Here is a 22,780-nt window from a genome sequence, read left to right on the forward strand (position 1 = left end):
CTGCCCCCTCCTTCGAATGGTATGTTCCACCTGCACAGCGTGGAAGATGTTGATAAAAAGTTTTTTTAAGTTTCCCAACTAAGGTCCAAATATAAGCGTTACTAGCTTCGTTTTACCTGCTAGTTTGCCTACAGCGAACTGTAAGTCATATGTAGAGTCGTATATGAGTATAAATACGTATTTGTGTGTCCTTTGTTGAGATTATTGGACCCCTTTTGTGGGCTGTTGGCGTTGGTTATGCTAAATAAGACAGTCAGCAATGTTAGCTAACTTCCAACATGTAGGGTTGCTGTGTTAGTCATCTTTCAGCTTTACTTTATAATCGTTAGTGATTTGGATCGACTTTTATTTGTTTTTAGCGAATGTTAATCCATAATTATGCTAGACACAAGCTGCCAACATGCCTCTATTTAAATATTTAGCTGTGTCGTTTCTTCTCTAGCTAACAAACATTACAGGAATAGTTACATGTGTTTCCATGTGAGCTGGATTTTCTGTAGCTAATTACTGTGGCTTTGGGATCAGTGTGTTATTTGTGTGGGTTTCTTGTTGTCTTATGGCTCCATCGTGTGGCAAGACTACCCTGTTTTTCATTAATCCCTTATAATGGATGGTTCTGTTTATATAATGTCTCTCTGTTTAATTTTCATGTCATGTTGGAAACCACATACACCGTGCCAGCTTTGCAGAGCCCAAAGTGACGCCTTCTGATTGCTGATTTGTCTGACCAATAGTCCAAAACCCAGCTCTATTTTATTTACTGTCAAAGCTTACAAAGAAAGGCTGCTGCAAATCCTCTCCTTAGAAGCTTGAGCCAGCAAATGTTTGGCATGCATGTGCATAAAAATATGCAGATTACCAAAACTGAATCTCAGCACAGTGGTAAAAAATATTAATGTAACCCAAATGTAATGACAGTCAATTCTTAATTTGATTGTAAAAAACCAAGAGATACACTGTTTGCAATCACTGACATCATATTTACATTTAAGCAGCTGGAACCTTTTGCCTAAAAATGTATTCATTTGATTAATCAGTTATTAAAATTGTGGCCAATGAATGTTTGCAGAGAAGGTCAATGAATTGACTAATTTTTCTATTTATTGGCCAATCAGATGTGAAGAGAACCTACAGGAGGCCATCCATGGTACTCTCATAACCACCTGTTCACACTTTATCAATATGTCTAGTCTAATTATAGGCCAAGATGCTCTGCGGCATTTGTTTTCAACTCTTTATCAAGCTTGAGATTAATATCAGCACTCACCACCAGCTTTTATTAGAAGACTTTTACACAGAAAGGTTCAAAGAAAACTCTCATAACTTGATGTCTTTAGATTTCATACAAACAACATGATCGAGATGACCATTATAATTACTATCAATTATAACGCTAAATATCTGTCGTAGTAAAGTCCACATAGATATACCATTTAATGAACCAGTCACTGCTCACATCAAAGTTTCATGAAATAAAAGTAACTACAGTGGCCCTGATATCTCAGCATACTGCAGTTTAAGGAAACACATGCCAGTAGACAGAAGAAGCAAAGTAAGAAAACATATTCACCTGTTTGATAATACATGTGCAGACAAAATAATGCAATGTGGGGAAAAAACATTGTGAAACATAACCAAATACAGAAAGTACAGCAAAACGTAAATCCTGCAGTGTTAACAGCACATGTTTGGAATAATGTGTGAATCATTCAGTCAAAAGGTCATTCAATCTTATTATTCAGCTACACTGATGGTTGAGGTGAGTCTGTATTTGGTTATGTTTTTGTGTTTGAAGCTTGTTTCTGTATTTGGTTGTGTTTCATGTGTTGCAGATTTTTTTTGTCTTAATGCTATGCAACTGATGTTTGTCAAACTGTTTATTTGCTTTTTTTTTTTGTCTGTTTGCATGTTTTTTCTTCACCTGCAGTCCACTGAACTCTCAGGGCCACCGTAAGTGACTCAATAGAATGGATAAAAAAAAAATAAACACATAGTTTAGCTGTACATTGGTTTGCAGTATGAAGGCTAGTTAGTTTCATTCCCTGACATCCCCTTGCATTAATGGGGTTTGTACAGTTATGCATCTCATTATTTCTGTATAGGAGGCTTCCTCTCAGATCCTCCAACACTTGGATATCATGGCAAATCCACTGTGTGATGGCAAAGAGCAAGAGACACAGAGAAAGCTGGTAAGAGCAGTTATAGTAAACACTGTCCAGCTGCTAAGGTTGGAGTAGGGACTTCGTGTCGATTGTCTGCCTTTTGTCCATAGTCATCCTCTTGCAATACTGTTACAGTCCTCAAGGTGGCATCCTATTCAGCTCAGTCGTGCAAGTCCAAGATCATTAGCAGCATTGCTCAGCTTCAATGAAACCTTCCTTTTCATGACCCCCAAGCTCAACCTCAGCGTAGCTGGAGTGGCAGCCCTGGTTGCGGAACTTCATCGAGGGCCAGTAGTTGTTGGTGCGTCGCTACAAACGACAGACAGTAGCTGTTAAAGACCAGGCAGCAGACAAACATGACGGTGCATGTGAAATGCAATGAAATTCTTACAGAGTGTATGATAATGTGGTGTGTTGATGGAGACTGGGGTTGTTTTTCTAACCTGCATGAGGTAGAACGGTGGAGCAACCGTTGGGTGTGTGTTGATGTAGTAGACGGCAAGTAAGGTCAGGGCTACAAGCACAACCAGGGCTGCCACTACACCTGCTATGATGGCTGTGTTCTCTGTTATCCCCTTTTGGTTTGGAGGGCCTGCCTGCAAATCTGAAAGGAAAGAAGACAGAGATTGTTGGTTTTGGTGATGTTGGAACATTATAATCTGAGCAGCAACTATTGGTTCATTATCAATTCCTTTTTTAAAAATACTGACAAAATGACATTCGCAATTTCATAAAAGCCACATTTTTCTTGTTTTGTCTAACCAATAGTCCAAAATCCAGATCAACAGAAATGTTCAACTTCCTGTCATATATGACAAAATTAGTTATGTGTCACAGCCATTTGAGCAACTACAACTAGAAAATGTTTGGCAGCATGTTCTTGAAAATTGAGTGAATTTATTCAACTGCTTATCAAACTTTCAATTTTCTGTTGATTAATGAATTAATTAATTGTCTAATCATTGCTGTTTTAGTGTAGTGTGGAATTCTTTTTTTTTGTTTTCCCCACTAGATACTTGCTTGAGAGAAACCCACCTCTAGTGACAGGCTGGTCTTCAAGTGCTGCTGAAGAGGGTGTTGGACCAGGGGAAGAGTGGTTGTAGGAGCTCATCGATCCCTCAGGTAGCACCGGGTTGTAGTCCTCACATCTGCCTTTGGCCTGAGTCAATGACCACAGGAATTTATTTAAAAAGTAATGAAATAGCTGCTAATGTTTGTGCTGTATACATGGAAAATGCAGCTCACCTCTTCAGGGCAGTTATATTCTAACCATTCTTGTCTGTGCCGGTCAATGCCGTCAGAACATCTGAAAGTCAGAGAAAACAAAGTGAGAAGAGCCAGGCTCTTTACAGCATCGTTACAAGATAAACCTGTAGAGTTCCTGCCTACCGCTGAAGCGTGTTGCACCAGCCACAGCCAGTTGTCAAGTTCGAAGTTAGGCAGAGATCACAGGATGTGTGCTGAAGACAAGCTGGAGGAATCAGATATGGTATTTTGGAGTTACAGACATGAATAATGAGGCTGTGTGGTCATTTAAAGGCCAGGTTGGAACAATACGTACTGGGCAGAGGTGTGAACTCAAAAGCAGATCTGTTGACAATCCTTGTGGTGTCGATCTCAACACGGTGATACTCGTAGATAGTGCGTCGCTTTGCATCTTCAACACAAATATAAAATATTACTTAGAGCTCTGATACAAAGTTGATATTTTGTTATAATGAGAAATGTTCCTTTTTACAATAAATGAAGTTGGTATGTCATAATAAGTAGAGAACAAGAAATGAGAGGGGGTTTGACACCTGCCAGAAGCTTGAAATCTGAAAAATAATGACCAGGAAATAACCTGGGGGCTGAGAGGAGGGGAGGAATTCCATGAACGCATCAGACAGTCCCACTTTGACTGGGTGCTCAGTGGAATTAATTTTCACCACAGGTAAAGGGATCTGGAAAAGAGCAGCAGTTTGTTTTAATGTGGCTAAACCTGATGTGTAAGCTGAGGTTCTGGTGATGAAAACCGACGAGTTGAAATCCATAACTTACATCTCTGTAGTTGAAAACAATGGTTCCATTTCTATGGAGGGCTGCCTGGAAAGTAAAAGGTCCTTCAGACTCTCTGTCTTTGAGCCGCACTTTGTCCCACTGCACCACAAACAGATTCCCTGAGCAGAGCAGGACACACAGGCCGGTCAGAGAAAACTGGGAGCTCCCCAGCATTCCCAGCTTCTCAGAAAAGTTCCCACTTACCGTTGTCGGAGTACCTCACCGTTGAGTTTTTGGAGAAACTGGGGTCAAAGTTAGCCATGAGGGGAGCAACGTACTGTGTGGCAGTTAGCATTCGATGAGTAATCTCCCCCATGAAGATGAACCCTGGTGGGAAGAAGCAGAGACTCTATATGTATTTTAAAAACACACCACTTTCTCGAAGTAATGAATCTAAAGAAGTTTTTTTATGTCGTCAGCCTTTGTGTTTACATTCATGATCTCGCTCTTGATTGCTTAGTTCAGTTTGCTGTGAAAGTGACTGTTATGCATTTTTGTTGAACTGTCGGAGGAATGAGAAATCAACATACCAACCTCTGCATGGTTACTTTCTTTGGGTTAAAATTTAGGACACAGTACGTCTTAAAGCAATTAAAACCATCAAAAAAAAAAAAAAAAAAAATCATTTACAATTAACCAGATTTATTTTAGCCTGGTGTGCCTGAATATTTCTCCAGGGAGGGCAACGTCTCCTTCAGCACAGTGGTGGAAGTTTTGTCTCCTGATTGGGCAAGCAAAGCAGATGTGTGCTGCCGTGATATCCATTAATGGAAAGTTGGAAAGTGAAACTCACCTCCAGTTGCTATGATAATTTGTCTCAAGTAGTGTCCATAAAAAGGGAAATCAAAAGAAAGTGCCACCCTCTGTGGAAAATACAAAGAAATTAGAAATGAGTGGCTGTTAAATATGTGTTTGCCTGTGTGTGTGTGGTGTTCTTACAGCTGCCTGACGGTGTGTATTGGACAGTATCCCGTGTACTCGGATTTGGCTCTTGTGCAGGGTGTTCAGATCAACCCACAAGTCTTCAGTTCGTCTGTCTGCTGGACCAAAACTCTGCCATCTGTAGTACTGCCGGGAGTCCTCCTGAGAGACAAACATTATTCGTTAGAAAGTTGTTCAGAAGATATTATTTATGGTGAGATAGTTAAGAGTGGGTTTATCATTCTGAAATCATTTACTTGCATTACTAGTAATACAACCATTTGACAGCTCATGTCATTTAGTCATACAGAGAGTTGCAGGTGCCAGTTAGGACTGAACAAGTTGATGAAAATATCTAATTGCAGTTTTCTGACCAGTGTTGTGATGGCAAATCAGGTGAAGCAGAGAGGATCAGGGTTGAAACCTCACTGGACAGTGGTTCCCAGCCTGGCTGACGGCACTTCTTGTGGGATCATGAGATGAATCTAAGGAATTATGAGGTAAGACTAAGAAGTACATAAAATCTGTGTAGAAGTTATTGTTCCTTTGCTGTTCTGTTGTATACTTGCAAGTCAAAGACACAACCTATCAGAAGGGCTTATAACTGCTTTGTGTTGAGGGTTAGGTGGGAACCACTGCTCCGGAACATCTTGGGATTTGTTTCCTCTATTTCTGTCCATACAGTTCCACTTGGGGGAGCTGTTTACACATACACACACCGCTTTGACAGCGAGGGCCTGTATCTGCCGACATATCCAGTTTTGATGGCATTATTAATACATGCCACAGTTCAAGGTGACAGAGAGCAATGGTTCTGGGGTTTCGTGTGGGCTCAGAAAGTGGAGCAGTTAAATGCAGCGCTGTCACTGCCTCGCTGGCTGCTCCATATACAGAAAGTGACCCACTTTTTTTCTCTGCATCTCCACTGCCTGACACCAGCCTGTGTTTTCTAGAGTGGGCTGTGGGATTTCTGGATGAGGAGATGGCAACATATACTATCAGCTGACTGATCTACCAAAGAGATTCCCACTGGATAAGAAGTGGAGGGTCTCACAAATTGAGATCAGACCTCTCAAAAATGGCAACAGCAGCAGTACAACAGGGCTACTTGTGATTTTGTCCAAGTGAGTCATTCACCAGCACACAAACACATACACATATTAACACACACCCATGCTTAAACACACACTGTAAGTTGGCAGGACAAGGACATCGTCTGTTTTCAATTTGAATTGCAGGCAGAGGGGGGAAAAGTGCAGTTTATTTGGATTGAATAGTACTGAGGCTGATTCAGTCTGAGACATAAGACACAAACAAAATCTCATACACATCCAAACATACACACAGATTTTAAAGGTTATGAATGGAAAATGGCACAGATCGGGTCTACCTGGCAAACACCTGTTAACACTGGGCTCCACTCAAAGCTTCATGAAGTTTGTGACCCTGATTGACCTTTGAGCACGACACTGTTACGACAAAACCTTAGGGAGGTTAAAGGTCCTACCGTAAAGGTAACTCCCTGTTAAACCTGGTAATAGCCTAATAAAAATCTATTAGTCGCACTTCATTCATTCAGCCTGTCATTGTTGATGGGGATAGAAATATTTATGTTCAGTTTTTTCCTTTTCCATGATGCTGCTGTCATTTCAGTCAGAATGAACAGATCTAAGAAATCCACCACTCAAGAGTATCTTAACTTTGTAAGGAAATCTTCCTGTACAGCTGAGCTGCTCAGCTTTTTGTGGTAACTTTTCTCCTGCTGTTTTTTCATGGATGTAGCTAGTTTAAGTTCGGTAACATGATTCTGCTGTCAGATCAGATCGAGGTGTGTACACAGCTGTTGCCGCACTGCTCTGACCAATGTCAACATGAGTGGACGTGTTAGTAATAAGTTGGTGCAGGTTATGATAACGTTGTTTGTCATAAAAAGACTCATGTATGATGGTGAAAATCATGCATTAATCTAACAGCTGTATTGATGCCCAGGGGTTATTTCTCTCAAGTAAACATCGACAAGAGCACATTGCTTAATTTCCATGTCTACATGGTTCATCTGATGAGAATCTGGGACCTACATTAGCTCTGAATAGTGTGTGTACAGGGCCTTGTTTTATACGCACCCTGCTTGTGTCTTACTTTTGCCTCAAATAAAGGACCCAGTGTTTTAAAAATGACTAAATGTTGAGTGGTAAATCTGCCACCATCGTCATGGCAAATTACTTGAGCTGTGCTAGAACCAAAAACTTGACATTAACGATGGGAGTTAGGGTTTAACAAAGAGTCAGTTGTTTGATTCTCACCACTATCCGGGTCATGTTATCAGGAAGGGTGCTGATATCAACTCCTCCTCCTTCAGTCTGAGTGCTGCGAGATTCTCTGTGTTTGTGTGGGGTCTGCTGGTCCGTCCTGGTTCTGTGAAAACCAGATGGATCCCCATCTGTCTGTAGAGGAGTCTGACTCAGTGCATCTAGAACAAGACAGGCATTATGGTAACTGAACATGTGGTCCCTGCATGCAGATATATCCAGGATGCTTGAATTCACAAACAAACAGATGTCTTCTGAACTTTGCAGGGTCAACTTTGGGGGTTTTTTTGTATGGTTTTTGATTTATTCATGCTGTTGTATTCTTACCCTCTTAGTGACAGTCAATCTGCAACACATCGTGACTTCCTCAACAAATTATGAATTCAATTAATGATTAACTTTTGAGAAAAACAGAAAAAGAAGATAAAAAAGGAATTAATGATTTTTTTTTGTGTGTGTGGTCACATCTGCTCTTTATTGTTACCATAATTTGGATAATTAACAAACAGATGTGTCCACAGAAAGACATCCGTGCTTAGGAGCAATAACTGACACAAAGACAAGAATCAAACACTCCATTTTCTTTACATCTCTCATGCAGAAACATAGAGATGATTTCTTTCTAATTTCTGCATTTTAAACTAATACCGTGGCATGTAGGTTTTGGACTTTTTAACTTTTTGTGAAACGTGATCGAACCATAATTATCTATATGCTGTGCGATATGTCAAAAATGCATTAGGGTTAAGTGATCTGTGATTCCCTGTCCTGTGCACAGGATTTGCATGATCAGCAGAACTGATCGTTCAGCAGGGTGAAGGTCTCATTTCCTACTTAAGAGTAAGTTAATAAATTAAATCCAGTTTGTTGTCTCTATTTTATGTGAGCTGTTAGTTTGTTGAACTTCAGAAAGATAAAGACAAAGCCAGCCTGAGGTTCAGACCCCCCTCACAGCCTCTTTCTTTTTAAATTGTGTTTACAGCATATGACCAAAATATACGGCCATGCTGGATCCTGTCCACATTCTTTATTGTAGTTTTGGTCTGAAGTATTTTTATTGCTTTGGTTAGGTTTGTTTGTTCCAGTTACAATTTTACTGCTACAGCATTCAAGGATATTTTAACAATAATGTACTTCCAGCTCTGAGGAAGGTCCTGTCTCATCTTGACAAATGCCCCAGTACAAAAAAAATGTTTTTCCCAGTTTGTGTGGAAGGACTTGGCTGGCCTTCAGCGTCCTGACCTCAAAACCAGAAATTTTGGGATGAGCTTGATTGTCTACTCTGGTCCAGACCTTACATCGCAACGTCAGTGTTGGACCTCACTAATGCTGTTATGGCTGAATGGGGGAAAATCCCTGCAGCCAGATCCTAAAATCTGGCAAAATACCTGAAGCCAGAAGTGTGGAGGCTGTTATAGCAGTAGATTAATACAATTGCTTTTGTCCTGAAACATAAATAGATCAGATACCGCCAGAATTTATTTAACATTGAGCGTTTGAACTATTGGTAGTATAAATAGTGCCACAACTGGGGAAATACACTTATATAGTTTCTCACTGAGAGTTAGCTAAGAAGATCTTTGTGTCTTCTCCTCTGAAGCTCACAGATCAACAGATTATCTATCAAACACTGACATATTGCTCTTTATGCTGTAATATACTGTAAACTCCACGATTCTCTCATTGTAATCAAAATGACCTGACTGAGGCACCCACACCATAAAGACTCGAGTTAAGTGGATTTTATATTGTTCAGGAAAAGAGAATGAACGGGGGAAAAAACATAGGAGACAAAATGGGACGAGAAGGAGCGGTTATATCACACACAGGGGAAAAGGCTGTAATGAGGAAGCGTGTTTGATTACGGTGCAGTGGAATCCATTTCCACAGCTTCAGAACAAGAGGTTCCTAATTGGGTCAGAGTGGCGGCACTCTTCATGATCATCACTAATCAGCTGAGGAGGCGTTGAGCAACAGGGGGAAGAGGATTGAGGAGGAGGACGATTGCAAGTGGCTGATCAGGGACTATGCGTTAGTTATTACAGAATGTGCATCAGGTACTTTAAGAGTGTTGAGACCCATGTTGTGTATATATTTTTACATTTAAGAAATTTCACCGCCATGAGTTTGTTTTCTTTCTAGGAAACGCTAATATTGTGTAATGGTCTGCATGTGTGCCTGAAGGATGTTCCAGGAAAACAAGAGCTAGAAATATGTTAGGATTTGCATAATTACTTTGAGTTAAGATGAACTCAGTAGCATCAGGTTTGGCAGACATGTGGCTTTGGAAACTGCACTGGGAATGTCCAAACTGTTGCAGAAAAACATCCTGCTGACAGGACCCAATAATCTGTAATGGCTGCATCAACAGGTGTGACAGATTTTCCAGTAAATAGCAGTGGGCTTCACTGTAAGTGCACACTCTGATTCTTCTCATGTCATAAAAATGTAAAGAATTATTAACTGGCAGGCTCGTAGCTCTGTGGCAGTTCACATGATTGCTAGATTTTCTACTGTTTCATTTAACTTACATTGACAGAAGCTTGCAGTGCAAGGAGTATTGACCTGAGTGTGGGTGAAACCTCTTATCAGGCCGATTTTACAATATAAGATTAAAAAATATTATCAGCTATTTTGAGACGGTGGCACCTGCTTCCTCAGATGAGCCTGCATTGCAGCAGCCATAAGTCTAGTGGGTGCTGGGAGTCACATCGAACTAGGACACATCATTTACAGTCTGCTGTGGGGATGCATATTGTCTTCATTCATTTCCATTACCTTCCCCTGCAAGGATCTTTCCTGTTCTCCTCATCTCTTACTTCCTCTTTGTCTTTTTCTAGAAAATACAGTAGCTCTGTGGACTTCTTTTAATACTTGTTTTAAATCTCAGGCCAAATTCAAAATGTTTACATAAAGTTTATTATCTATAATTTTTGTTGACAGACATCTATGAAAACACAATAAATCCCATTTTGCAATTTAGAAATAGCTTCTGGAGTCTAGGCAGCAACTGAGGACAGACTAGATAGCAATCACTACCTCTGCCGAGACAAAGGCTAAATGGTCTCTCAGTCTTTCAGCTGGATTAAGTCCAGTGATGAAAAATAAATTTCCTGTGGAAATAATGTCTCTCTGGGTAAATGCACGGCACTTTGATGTTCAAGCGAATGTGAGGATACATCGAGGGCACACTGGGATGTACTTTGGTAGAGAATTATTAGCAGGCCCAGCAGAAAAGAACAAAAAGCCAACATCTTTGCTCCAGAGATAAAAACAGTACACTAAAGAGAGTGAAGAGGTGATTAAATCTGAAGATACAAATAAAGTCTTGACCCTGCAGCAGTCTTGTACCATGTGCTGGTGGAGATGAAACACAGTGTTATTGTCAGGGCAGGGATTAGCACAGCATCTGCAGTCTTCTGGCAAATGCATCAGTTGTCGAGTACAGTGATCACGACACAAGGTCACTGCTGTGTGTCACTGCAGTTTAACAAAGCGGTTTGATTGTGGTTGGAGTTTAAAAGGTTGATTTGGAGCTTATGTTGTAATGGGAGGCTATTTGGCACTTTACACTGAGAGGAAGAGTAGTAACCAAAACACACAATCACAAACACTGGCAGCTGGACTGATAAGGACCTGAAAAGAAAAGGAAAAATGTACTGTTCAGATAAATATAAATAAATGGTTTGAGTTCAGACTGAGAAAATGTTTGATTTATGAGATGAACTGTTATGAAGTGTTTTTTTTGTTTTTTTTTACATTTGGAACATGTTTCTAATTTTTAGTAAAGCTGACATGTAGTTCTAATTTGCAAATGGGCCAGATGTAGTTTTTTTTCTTCTGTGGTGTTACTGTATTTGTAAATTTCACAATAGGGAGTTGTTGTAGTAAAACTATTTAGTAAGTACAGTAGCAACTGACTGGTCTAAACTTAACTTTAAATAATCATCAAAAAGTTTATTATTATTTTTCTTTTGATTGATTCATTTTTTCAGTAGAAACACATTTCATTCCTTTGTTGTACAACACAAATTGTTAAACTAGAGTCAAAAGGTTATTTGAACCTCATACCTGTAGGTTCTGGTAACTGGGGTTCAAGCCCTGCTCTGCCCCCTGGTGGACATTTGTGTGGATCCTCCAGATAAAGACTTAAATGTGCAAGTATGTTGATGCTGGTGAAAGCAGGACTTTTTAGCTTTACCACTAATATTATTATTTTTGTTATTTTGCCCTTTAACCCTTGTAAAGGCGTGGACACAGTCCAAAATCAGATAAGGTCATCAGAATTTGCCTGTACGGGTGCACTAAATCCACCCAGGACTTTTTCACATCAATGAAATTTGTGCTGTTGATCAGTTAAAGAGAATGGGGGTAGTCTTGCAGCCATTTTATGTAACTTTGCTGGATTGTTACCTGTTCTGCAAAAGAGATTTGGCATGATCTGCAGTCAGTTGTGAGACAAGAGCGAACGGTACAATATATCCCTTTCAGTGGGAGTGATTAAGAGACTGAACAGCCAAGTCTTAGCATCACCTACTTTGCAGAGTGTTCCACTAAGATGAAGTTATCAGGCTGTGGGCAAAGGGCCCAGAATAGGAGATCTGCTGTACAGAGGCAAAGCTGAGAACTGAGAACTGTATCCTTGGTCTCTTAAAGTCATCTTATGTTGTGAGATCTGTCTCTCTCATCTGTGCACAGTGTGTTTGTTGGGTTGTCCTCTGCAGAGCTAGGCCCTTGATCAGAGGAACTGGGACCACAGGAGAGGCCAGAGAAACTGGAGCACTGCTGATTGTCGGAGGAGGAGCAGCAGCAGAAGAACGGGGGCTGGCTAAAAATAATGCATCTCTAAGGAGAACAAAAATACATACATGCACATACACACCTACAGACACACACACATCATATGGCAGAGGAGTGAACAACATACTTTTGCAGGAGATGTACAGCATTTTAGGTGAAATGACACAGTTTGAGATGAGATTCTAGACTCAGCTGCTGCTCTCAGTGACTTTTATACTTTTATCAAACATCTGCTGGAATGAAAAATCAAGTCATGATTGAAATTACTGGTTAACTTCTTTTATTTATCAACTGAAACGCAGGATTTCTGATCACATGATTTGTATTTTGTGAGCAAATGAACACCAGACATTTTGTTTTCTTTAGAGGTTTTGGAATGTCAGTAAGAAAATCCAGATCTAACCCCAGACTTTTGAATGCTTCCTGTGACTGACGGAGAGAAATTTCAAGGGACCTGTCAGCTTCACAAAACTCATGTGTACACACATGTGAAAGTCCACAAGGAATGTGCTCAAGAATCATTTGACAATCCTGCCTTCTGCCATTGTGGCACAGAATCCAAGTCGGATAATATTTCTATTAGTCTTCAGAGTTCAGCTTTTGGAAGCAGTTCTGTGCAGCACTTGACAGTCAGTTCTGAAGAAAAGCCCTGGAAATGGTGCTAGTATCAGAGTACAAGTGAATACCTGAGTGTAGTTGCTGCTTACCTTCATGCTGTCGAGCCCACACTCCCCCCAGCTCAGCCTGGGAGAGACAGATGAGGAGAACAGCACAAAGCCCCATGTCCAGCTGACTCTTGTCCCTCCTTCCCCAACTCTTTATCACTGCTCTCTTCTTCTTTTCCCGTTTCCCCTCTCACTTTACTGGAAGAATGGGGCACCTCACTCCTTCACTCCCCCTCCTTTCTTGCTCTCTCTTCACCTCTACCACAACTGCTCCTTCCTCACCTCAGCCAAGGTTGACTGATTTTCTCCTTCCTCTGTCTGTCTGTCTTCTCTGTCTGTCTTTATGTCCTTGTTCGGCCCTCAGAGCAGTTTGTGGGATGACGAATCCATGGCTGGAAAAGAGTTGACAAACAGCTGAAGTGGTGCAGTGTGAGTAGCTGTGCTCTTACGTTGCTCCAATCTCAATATTTTCTTCTCCTTGGAATAAGTCTCCTCTCCTCCTCCTTCTGTCTCTTTTACCCTCTCTTTCCTTGAGTTTGTGTCTCTCTCAAACAGAGCTCTGGATTTTTGTACGACTTTCCCAAAGAGGAAATATTTATGTATTTCTACATTTTTTTTTCTTGCTATCCAAAAAGGGGGTTGGAACTGGGAGGAGCATGTCTCCCCCATGTGGAAACATATTGAACCTGAACAAATGTGATAGTTTAATGGTTGACATTTTGAGAAGTGGTTCCCAGTGGTTTGTTTAAAGAAATGTTACATGGCTTAATAGAATTTGTAAGTTTTTTTTATAATATGTTTTTCTGCTTCCCATATCTGGAGACAATCCTAAACAGATATTACTGTTCAATTAAATTCAATTTATTGGAGTATTCCTGATCTTAAATTTCCTTTTGATATTCTGTCCATCCCATTTTAGAACATTTGTTCAATGTTTATAGACTAAATAATTAATAGATTAATCAAGAAAATACATGGCAGCTAAGTGTTAATGAACTGTAGATATACATTTTTACATATAGTGTCACACATGAAATATATCACAGCTGGGGATTGTAGCATTTAGCACATGTTGCTGAGTGAAAAGTGTATTTGTTGGCAACTATTTTAAGAATGAATACACATTTGGTGATTATTTCCAGCAGTGGGACGATGGGATTAATCCAACATAAATTACAATGTGTGTTTATTGTAATGAAAGATCATGTCAGCCATTGTAACGGTGTGACTCATTTATGTTTTTCATCATGTTTGATTAACAATGGAGCCCTGTGGTACAGAGGAGGAAACTCAGGCTTTGGATACACAAATAATATGTATAGGATCAAATCTTTGATGGCTGGATTTGTTGACAATAAGAAAAATGTACAAAATCACCAGCTTCATCCTTTAATATTTGTTGCTTGCTGCTGCTCTTGATTATGATTCTCAGTGGGATGGGATGATGAAATATTAGTAGGAGTTAATCCTGTATCCATGTGCACAGGCAGGAGACAGGAGGACTTCATTTGGTGCTTTGTAGAGAGGAAACAGGCCTTGTTGCACATCTGTTTTTGACAATAAAATGTGTTTTAACAGCCTCTCTGCTTAGAGAATCTGAGCTTCAAACTAAAATCCACTCGCTGCCTGAATCATGTTACATGCAGTGATATTACATTTACAAAACAGCCCAAAAGGATATTTACTGCATTAGTATAGCTGCTGGGTGTTACTCAATGAATGGGTATATTCTGCTTACTGTTATGTTTTTTGTTGCCAGGTTCCATTGTGGTTAGTAACACTACATCTTTCACACAGGTAAAACAAACCAGAAAACTAGTATGAGAGCTCCAATAGTCTCGAAACAGTGAGAGATAAAGATAACTAATCAATTATCAAAGGAGTCATGTACCAGTTTACAGTAGTGTTGAATTTAGTCTGGGATATCCAGTTTTTTTTTTTATTTAATATTCCCTCAGAAAACTGTTCAAAGCGTGAACAATTTCTTTCCCATCTGTGTTTGGATGACAGACAGCAGATATTATACTTATGATCTAAGCTCATGATTAGAAGATGAATTGTCTCATAATTGTGCAGTGATATGAGGGATTGTGGTCTAGTAAAAATAAATCAGTGTCTCAAACAGCACATATCGTGAGAGGGCCAGCCAACACAAGTACAAAACCTAATGACAAGTTAATTCTCTGTGACTGGAGGTGAGCCAACGCACACTGGCCATCCACTGCACTGAATGCTGCTGTCTTATAACCCTTCGTCGTGTTTGATTTCTGCGCTTTAATATACACGCATGCACACGAAGAATAGGGAGTGAGACTGACTTAATGAGCCTGACAAAACTGTTCCAAAGGATTAAACATCCTCCCTCCCTACTTCCCACAGTGTTTTCTTTCCTGATGGATCCATTGAAAATACACTGACTCATTTTATTACAACATTTAGTTTTGGACCTCAGCTGTGAACTTAATTGTGAGCTGACTCGATGCATTTGGCCTGGGGGTGTTTTTGGTAACCATGGCTTACGTTTATCTTTAGGGCAGTTAGAAGCTGTAATGTTTATAAATCATAGAAGCTTTTTCTGTTTATACGCTTGGATGCACAGAAGTGTTGGTACCCTCTCACCTCATTCAAACAATGTTCTGTGTCATGCACGAATCTGTACCTTTGGTTTTGCTGTGGAATAAAACAGAACTAAATTATTACCCGTTCTACAAAGATCCTCTAAAATGGTCTGAATTGGTACAACTCAAAAGTGGGTGTAGTGATAGTTCAAAGAGAGTGTTGTCTACCATTAGTATCACAGGTATCTTCCATCCCATAATCAGTCATTTAGACTATTTAAATGGAGGAAAGTACTCAGTGTTCTGTTTAACATCACTGAGAGAGCCGGATCCACTCTAGACTAGATAACCACATTTTTAAATGACACCCTGCTGTCCTTTAGACATATAGAAGGTTGACAGATCAAAGGAATAAATTAATTACTAGTAAAAAACGCTGGTGTGGTGATGGTGAGCTTGGATACGATTTGATTGTCATGGCCTCCAGGTCACCAGATCTCACCCCACCTAAACACTTATGGAGGATTGTTGAATGGCACGTTAGGTCCAGTTCATGGTTTCTAAACCTGTGTTCACTGGGATCTGTTCGCTCAGCAAGCACTCTGGCTGTGCAGGCACTAGGAAAGTAAACTGAACACCTGCCTGGTGCAGCATGTGTATGTCATGATGTATGTACTGCACTGGTCCTGTTTCTGTTAGGTTGCCTAATGCACACACTTACTTCTTTTTGTGGCGTTTTCATGGTGTTCGGCCAAACAAAGCTAGCCTCTCTTCTTCGTGTTTGTAGAACATGTCTGCATAATTTTTACAAACACCAAATGAGGGAGTATGTTTTGGAAGAATCCTGTTAATTCCTTCACTGAAACACTTTGTGTTGGTTTTTCCTTTAATTTGTCATTCATAGATAGAACATCCAAAAAGGTAGAACATGAGGTTTTCCCAAGACAACAGCCGCATAAAGCTCTACATAATGATTTGCCATTGCTGATTCATCAGTGACATTGGGATATAATTTAGGCTGGAAAATTGTATTAAATATATTAATTCTCTGCCAAAAAGCCAAAAAGCAAACACCCAGGACCAAAGCCAATGGTGAGAAGGCGGGAAAAGCAGATGGGGAGAACAGAATTCCCCTTAACTTCCCCAAAAGTATGTTTGCTGCTCTGATCTTGTAAACTTGATAAGCCAAAGTTTGTAACTATTTACCACCAGTGACCCTTGCTCCACACTCTTGTCTTGCCCTCTTCTTCATCCCCCCCCTTCTTTTTTTTTTTGTAAACTGGCACAAATGAGGCACAGGGCTGTTTCTCATTATAGTGAGAGTCACAATCTCCTGTTTTGTTCCAATTGGAAACAGGTTATAGAGATGAATATATAAATCTTACGAGAAACGCGGATCTGTGTTTGGATCTGTGTCCAAAATAAAATACAGGTTTGGTTTATTTGAGGTTATTTCTAATGATGAGCTAATGGTATTTATTTTATCTCTGGACATAAAACAATGGGCAAATTTTATTTTCATCATTATTAGCGCAGCATGTTCTTTTTTTAAAACAATGTGTCTTTTAAAGGATTATTGCCACTGTGTCTGAAGAATCATAAAGGACAGATGTGGAGTTGGCTCTGAATAGCATGATTAGAAACTGACAAGTCATTATGTGTCGTGTTTTCCTGTTGGACAGTGTCGTCCTCCGAACGGAGCAAAGAAACAGTTCAGCCTTTAGATCTCTAAAGCAGTAATGACCACTTTACACATTAACTTAATTATTAGTTCACGTCCATCTCTTAAACTATCAAGATACTTTACTTTTGAGACAATGCACAGTCTGTACTAGACATTACGGCATCATTTCAGACAGATGGCTTATGGTAGGTCAAGTCAACCCAGAGAAGTAATTTAGTTCACTTAAAATGTGATTTCAGTGTTTCTAAAGTTTAAGTTTAAAGATGTTTGAGAAATGCAGTTAATCATGTGATATGTTTCAGCTTTATGCAGTCGATGAAGTGAATTGAAAGAGTTATGACTCAGATGAACTGAGAGCCCCAGAATATTCTGATTGTTTTGCCTTGTTAAAAACAATAGTTTGACATTTGGTGAAGAGTCAAACAGTGAAATGTCATTTTTACGCTTAAACAAATAAATAATCTTATTTAAAGAGCTTTATATCTGTGGATAGGCAGATATTTTAACATTTGGACAGAGCCAGACTGGCTGTTTCCCCATTTCCAGTCTAAGCTGAGCTAACCATCTGCTGGCTCCAGCTTTGAGTTTACACATGAGCCTCTTCTTTTCCAAGGAAGAAAGTGAATAAATCCCAAAATGTAAAACTATGCCTCTAAGGTTTGTACTGTTAAACTCTCAGGCACTACTGTCTTGGCATGGCAATTTTAATTGTACACTACATTTTGCAAACAATGGCAGTTCAAAGTGCTTTGACTAATTTATGCACAGGTTATTGATTGCATTGTAGAGGAAGTCATAATTGCTTTAATAAACCTTTAAAATGTCTTTGTATCTATTTTGAACTATTGGATTTATTAGGTGTTAATATGCTGCTTTTTAATTAAGGGGGTCATAAGATATTAACCCTTTTCCACCATTTGATATATTTGTACTGTCCGTCCCCACTTAAAGACAAGTTTCACATTACTTTGAAGTACAACATAAAAAGAGACAGATGTTTGAATGAGTACTATATTCACTGTCAGCGTTTCCTTTCCATTTACTGGCTTGATTTCACTCCTCACTTTTCTTGGAGTGATGAAAACCTCAACTGTGTCTGTGGAAGGTGTGTAGCATCTGCCAGCTAACACTGAGAAATGGCTCAGAGGCATTTATAGCTACTTGTTTTACAAACGAACATTAATCAAAATTCAAGGCTGGGAGTAAAATGTTAGAACTCTGTGTGCTTCCGCTTTAACATGTCGGCCTGCAGCTCTGCAAAGAGACACAAGGTCATTTGTTTAAATTTTGTTCCCAGTTAAAGTACTTCCTTCTCTTTTTTCCTCTTTCTGGTCCATGACTGTAAATGCTCATCTTGTCTAACGTTTGGCAGCGTCTCTAAAAATCTGTGGAGACATTCATGTTTCCCTCATGATGAACTAATAACTTTGACACTTTCTTTTGCCATTTTTTTTATCAAACTTTGAGGGGGAAACTATAGCTCATTGTTAACCACAGTTCACTCTTCTCCAGTAACACATACTGGCACATAACAGGAAGGCAAAAAGCCCCATTAACAGCATACCATTTGCCCATAAACCATTCACCCTCCCTTGACTTTAATTATTTAGTATCCTGATAACCTGTTATATTTTTTTAAAAAATAACTTGGTTGGTGTTTTTAGCAGAATAACCCTAAAAATACACATAGAATCCCAAAGAAACAATACGTTTCCCTCATTGTTCTCCAGTGACCTGAATAAACATTCAGTCTGTTGTCAGTTGTCAATGCATTCGTGCAATGAACCTGTTTTTTGGTGGTGGGAAGGCAGACTCCTCATGCCCTCCACCATTCAGAGCTCCCTGCAGGGGGTCCAGGTCCATTACAATGGGCAAACATCACCCTGCCCGTTGTTTTTGTTAGTCCCTAATTACAAGACCCACAGGAGTGTTGATTGTGACAGCGAACACATTCAGTACAAACGTCATTAAGAGAGTCATTAACACTGGGAGAGCATGTTCAGGGCTGTTTGGAGACTGTTATCTGCTGGTGGCATTGGGTAAATACAAAGGTAGATATCTTGCTGTAAGTACGATGCAGAACAAGAATACATGTTTGGGGGAATGTGATAAGGGAAGGGTGTGGTGTGAGTTGTCATTTTATGTTTTATTTGAAACATGGAGCTGGGAACCAACCAGATATTTGCAGCTCATGAGAAGAATCTGTTGTGAAATATACTCAGTGTGAGATGTTGAATCATTAAGACTCATAAATCTGACTCCGACAACATAAATTAAATACATATTTGCTACTTTTGCATCTAAATTGGTATCAGAACATGCTCAATACACACGAATCAGAGTAATTTAACTACTCAGGTTACATAATCATGATACAGTATTTAACATGCTGCTATTGTGCTTACTAACTGGCCGTCAATTATGCCCCATTAGTCTGTGTTAGTCGTTTTTGATAAGGACTTAACTACCTGGAGCTGAGAGCTCCCTGAAATATCAGTGTAACTGATCTGTCCTGTCTGCCACTGACAGTATGTAAATTACTAACAATTATCCAGGCATCGCAGTCTGAGAGAAAGTGCTGAAAAACAGAATGTTAATGTAATAGGCAAAGTCATTCAGACAGTTGTAGTTATACAGCTCTGGACTGTACAGTCTTACAGTCTTAAATGGACATCTCCAGTGGGAATTAGAATGGCAGCAGGTCTGAAGCATTTTACCAAGTTAGTATGTTCTTTTTAAAAACCTTTATTTGGTTTATCTGTAAGCAGTATGAAGAGCTGAGATACTAAAGGCTTGACCTTAAGACGTTTCTAGATACTGAGGTGCAAACATTAAAATGCTAAAAATGTGTATTTTATATTTATATTTTCAGGATTTTAATATATTGTGCTCTAGTTAGTTCCATCAGTGGATTTTTGATTGTGTGATGTAAAAATGGACAAAAACGATTTTATTTGTTTTCCTGGAGCAACTTGCCCCCCCCCCCCCCCCCCCCCATCCTTCCGAGAACTAATGACTGATGGTAATTATATTTAATGAGATCATGGGGTCGTCTGCGGGGTGCACTTCTGCAAATTGCTCTCAGCAGGGGGTCTGAAGTGGGATAGGGTAGGGGGCAATGGGGCAGTGGAGGTTGGGCCAGGAGTGTTTGCCTGGTGTTTGGGTGCAAGGACCCTCAGTGTCAGTCAGTGAGCAGTGGAACATGTCATGCACTGCTCAGCTTTTGTCCTCCTTTGTCGGTTAGGCAGAGATGACTATAGAGAGGTGGTGCTTGTCTTGGTTCTACGGTGTGAAGCTGTTGTGAGCCCATCACATCCACCCGCCCCATCTTCCCCTTTTCCTTTCTCCCCACTCCCGACTGGTCATTTCTATTTTCAGGCTGCAGGGGGTGACCTGGCAATTTAGTTAATCCATTAACAACTAATTGCCTCCTCCTACCCTGTTGCTTGGACAAACAGCCTGGTGGGGGGAAGTCAAGCCCTAATGACCTATAAAAGTCATGCTGGAAGAGGAGCCAGCCACTGACACTGCATGGATTTCCTCAGTCCTGACTTTCTGCACATTTACTGGGACTTTTTTAAATTTTGGATTTTCTTCTGAAAATCTCATTGAAGCTCTCACAAGTGACTTATCTTTCCCTTTGGACTGGCCTGTTTGCCTTGATTTTATTTATTTATTTATTTATTTTTTCTGCCATTTGGAAAATGTTGTACAATCTGTGGATGCTCTGCATGTGTCTGTGCTTCTCCTGGGCTGAAGCTCATATTTGGGCCTGGATGCTCAACCTGCCTCACAGCCCCCCTAAAGAAGGAGCAATGGCACTCAGAGAAAGTGTTCCTGTGGCTAAAGCAGTCACGGTGAGATTCTGGCTTCTGTAAATGAATGTAATGATTCTGTGTTTGGTAACATCTCAACAACCTAAAATAGTTTTTTTTTTTAAGTGTGTTTAGAGAAAGTAGTTATACCCAGAATCAGTGTCACTTCTTCTTACTCTATGAAAAGCACAAGATATTTTTTTTTATATATAAATTTGAGGGTTTATAAGCATCTGCAGGACTTAAGTTTGATGAAAGCCTTCTCTATGTTTTTTTTCTAGGCTGTGTGTGAACATGACCGGGCCTGCGGGCGAGGTTTCTCCTGTGATCGCCACTTTGGTCTGTGTGTGCCTCTACGAGGGGAGGGTCACTACTGTCGGAGGGATGCACAGTGTGTTCGTGGACTCAGCTGCATGTTTGGCAAGTGCCACCGCAGCATTCCCAATGGACAAGAGGGTAAGAGTGCACCATTAGACACCGATTTAATTGAGGCCTGTTTAAAACCTCTCTTCTAAGTGTCTTTATCAGGTGGTCTGACCTGAAGTAACCAGTGTTTCCTTCATCCAGGTTCCAGGTGTAAAGTGGACAGAGACTGTGGGGCATCCATGTGCTGTGCCCGGCACCATGGTGAACAGGTGTGCAAGAGACGCCTGATCCGTGGTGAGAGCTGCTATGTGCCTGATGGCGGCCTGGCCTTCAGCATAAACCAGATCTGTCCGTGTGATGAGGGACTACTGTGTCGAGAAAAAAATGCACCACACAGGAGAGAGTAAGTACAGCAACTGGTTTTCCTCCAATGTTATATACTCAACCGAATCTATACTGTATAGATTTATACAATGCACTTGCACAGAGCTACATATTTAATGCATTTGGTGATTTATTTGACTTTAACCTCAGTTTGTTTGTCTTTCAGGAGGGATTTTATTTACCAGCCAGAACGAACAACTTGGACCTGCCAAGTCCCCAAACCTTAATACTAAAGATATTCATTATGTAAATATGTTGTATATATTGTATAAAAATAAATGTATGTATTTCCGTATCTGTTGTATTACTCTGTTCTTTTGACAAAAGCACTACTGTATGTAGCTGGGCTCAACTGTGTCATGGTGTCTTCTGCTGATTTTCCTCATGTGCTCAGTGATGTTTTATTTCATCTGTCAACGCCGGTTCTGCTTCAATTTAAAGAATAAAAACAAATCTTTTTCAAAAATAACAATTCTAGTTTTTTTTTTTAACAAAATTAGTTCCAATCTCTTTATTTTACGTGTTCACTTCTAATCAATAAGAAACATGCAGCAGCCAGAGAAAAGGCTCTGCTGCTCTCTTGTGGTGAACATCCAGAGGATTGGGACAGTGTCTGGTGAAAGTGACACGTCCACAGTTTACAGTGGGTTGGCATTTCAAGTCAAAACAGCACTATGACTTTAACCCAGTGTTATTCCAGTGCTTTACATATACAGTTAGATAATGCTAGATAAAAAATATGAGAAAATGTTTGTGTAGGAAATAGGCTTTATATTTGTGGAGTACCAGGGCCACATATTCAAAGACATTTTAAGAATGAAAGTGTAGTAATGTTAGGAGAATATAGTCAAAAAGGCCAACAGAAAAAGATGCAACTGTGTTCAGTTTGTTTTTTGTTGTCTGGGGTTTATCCACAGTTTGAGTGTATTGTATTCACACTGAAACTAAGCTGACTGCAGCCTTTGTTTAGCAAAATACTTTACCTGGCTTTAGATGAGTGATTGATTCATACTCAGGAGATGATTGTGAGCAGTACTTTGTTAAGGCCTCATGTGGACTGCACACAGACTATGTCC

The 22,780-nt window shown here is 40.0% G+C and overlaps 2 protein-coding genes across 7 annotated transcripts; one reads left to right on the forward strand and one right to left on the reverse strand.

Moving 5' to 3' along the window:
- The first annotated feature begins 44 nt into the window (after window positions 1-44).
- On the forward strand, window positions 45-21,727 carry LOC113135373 (dickkopf-related protein 3-like). Of its 6 annotated transcripts, none has more exons than XR_004463337.1 (6): window positions 45-140; window positions 3,175-3,284; window positions 5,144-5,337; window positions 5,489-5,623; window positions 6,077-6,247; window positions 21,236-21,348. XR_004463337.1 is itself a non-coding variant. In XM_026315368.1 (3 exons), exons 1-3 carry the CDS (start codon window positions 20,844-20,846, stop codon window positions 21,725-21,727), a joined length of 534 nt encoding a protein of 177 aa, XP_026171153.1. The 6 variants fall into 6 exon arrangements, 1 of the variants encoding a protein (XP_026171153.1); XR_004463335.1 differs by having other exon boundaries at window positions 5,501-5,623; XR_004463334.1 differs by having other exon boundaries at window positions 5,520-5,623.
- On the reverse strand, window positions 1,257-13,512 carry LOC113135372 (plexin domain-containing protein 1-like). The gene is made up of 13 exons (XM_026315367.2): window positions 12,940-13,512; window positions 7,427-7,593; window positions 5,142-5,285; window positions 4,996-5,065; window positions 4,407-4,529; window positions 4,203-4,321; window positions 4,006-4,105; window positions 3,724-3,819; window positions 3,552-3,633; window positions 3,408-3,468; window positions 3,198-3,321; window positions 2,606-2,766; window positions 1,257-2,471 (listed from the first exon to the last, which is right to left on the reverse strand). Exons 1-13 carry the CDS (start codon window positions 13,013-13,015, stop codon window positions 2,346-2,348), a joined length of 1,449 nt encoding a protein of 482 aa, XP_026171152.1. The 5' UTR covers window positions 13,016-13,512; the 3' UTR covers window positions 1,257-2,345.
- Window positions 21,728-22,780: the final 1,053 nt, after the last annotated feature.

This window comes from Mastacembelus armatus, chromosome 19 (genome assembly GCF_900324485.2).
Source record: "Mastacembelus armatus chromosome 19, fMasArm1.2, whole genome shotgun sequence".
In the NCBI taxonomy this organism is placed as follows: domain Eukaryota; kingdom Metazoa; phylum Chordata; class Actinopteri; order Synbranchiformes; family Mastacembelidae; genus Mastacembelus; species Mastacembelus armatus.

Coding starts and splice junctions, on each gene's coding strand:
- LOC113135373 (XM_026315368.1), top strand. CDS start 20,844: ATGTTGTACAATCTGTGGATGCTCTGCATGTGTCTGTGCTTCTCCTGG. Junction 20,997..21,235: donor CTGTGGCTAAAGCAGTCACG/GTGAGATTCTGG, acceptor TTTTTTTTCTAG/GCTGTGTGTGAACATGACCG. Junction 21,411..21,521: donor CATTCCCAATGGACAAGAGG/GTAAGAGTGCAC, acceptor TCCTTCATCCAG/GTTCCAGGTGTAAAGTGGAC.
- LOC113135372 (XM_026315367.2), bottom strand. CDS start 13,015: ATGGGGCTTTGTGCTGTTCTCCTCATCTGTCTCTCCCAGGCTGAGCTG. Junction 4,530..4,995: donor AATTATCATAGCAACTGGAG/GTGAGTTTCACT, acceptor TCTTCCCACCAG/GGTTCATCTTCATGGGGGAG. Junction 4,106..4,202: donor TTGTTTTCAACTACAGAGAT/GTAAGTTATGGA, acceptor GCTCTTTTCCAG/ATCCCTTTACCTGTGGTGAA.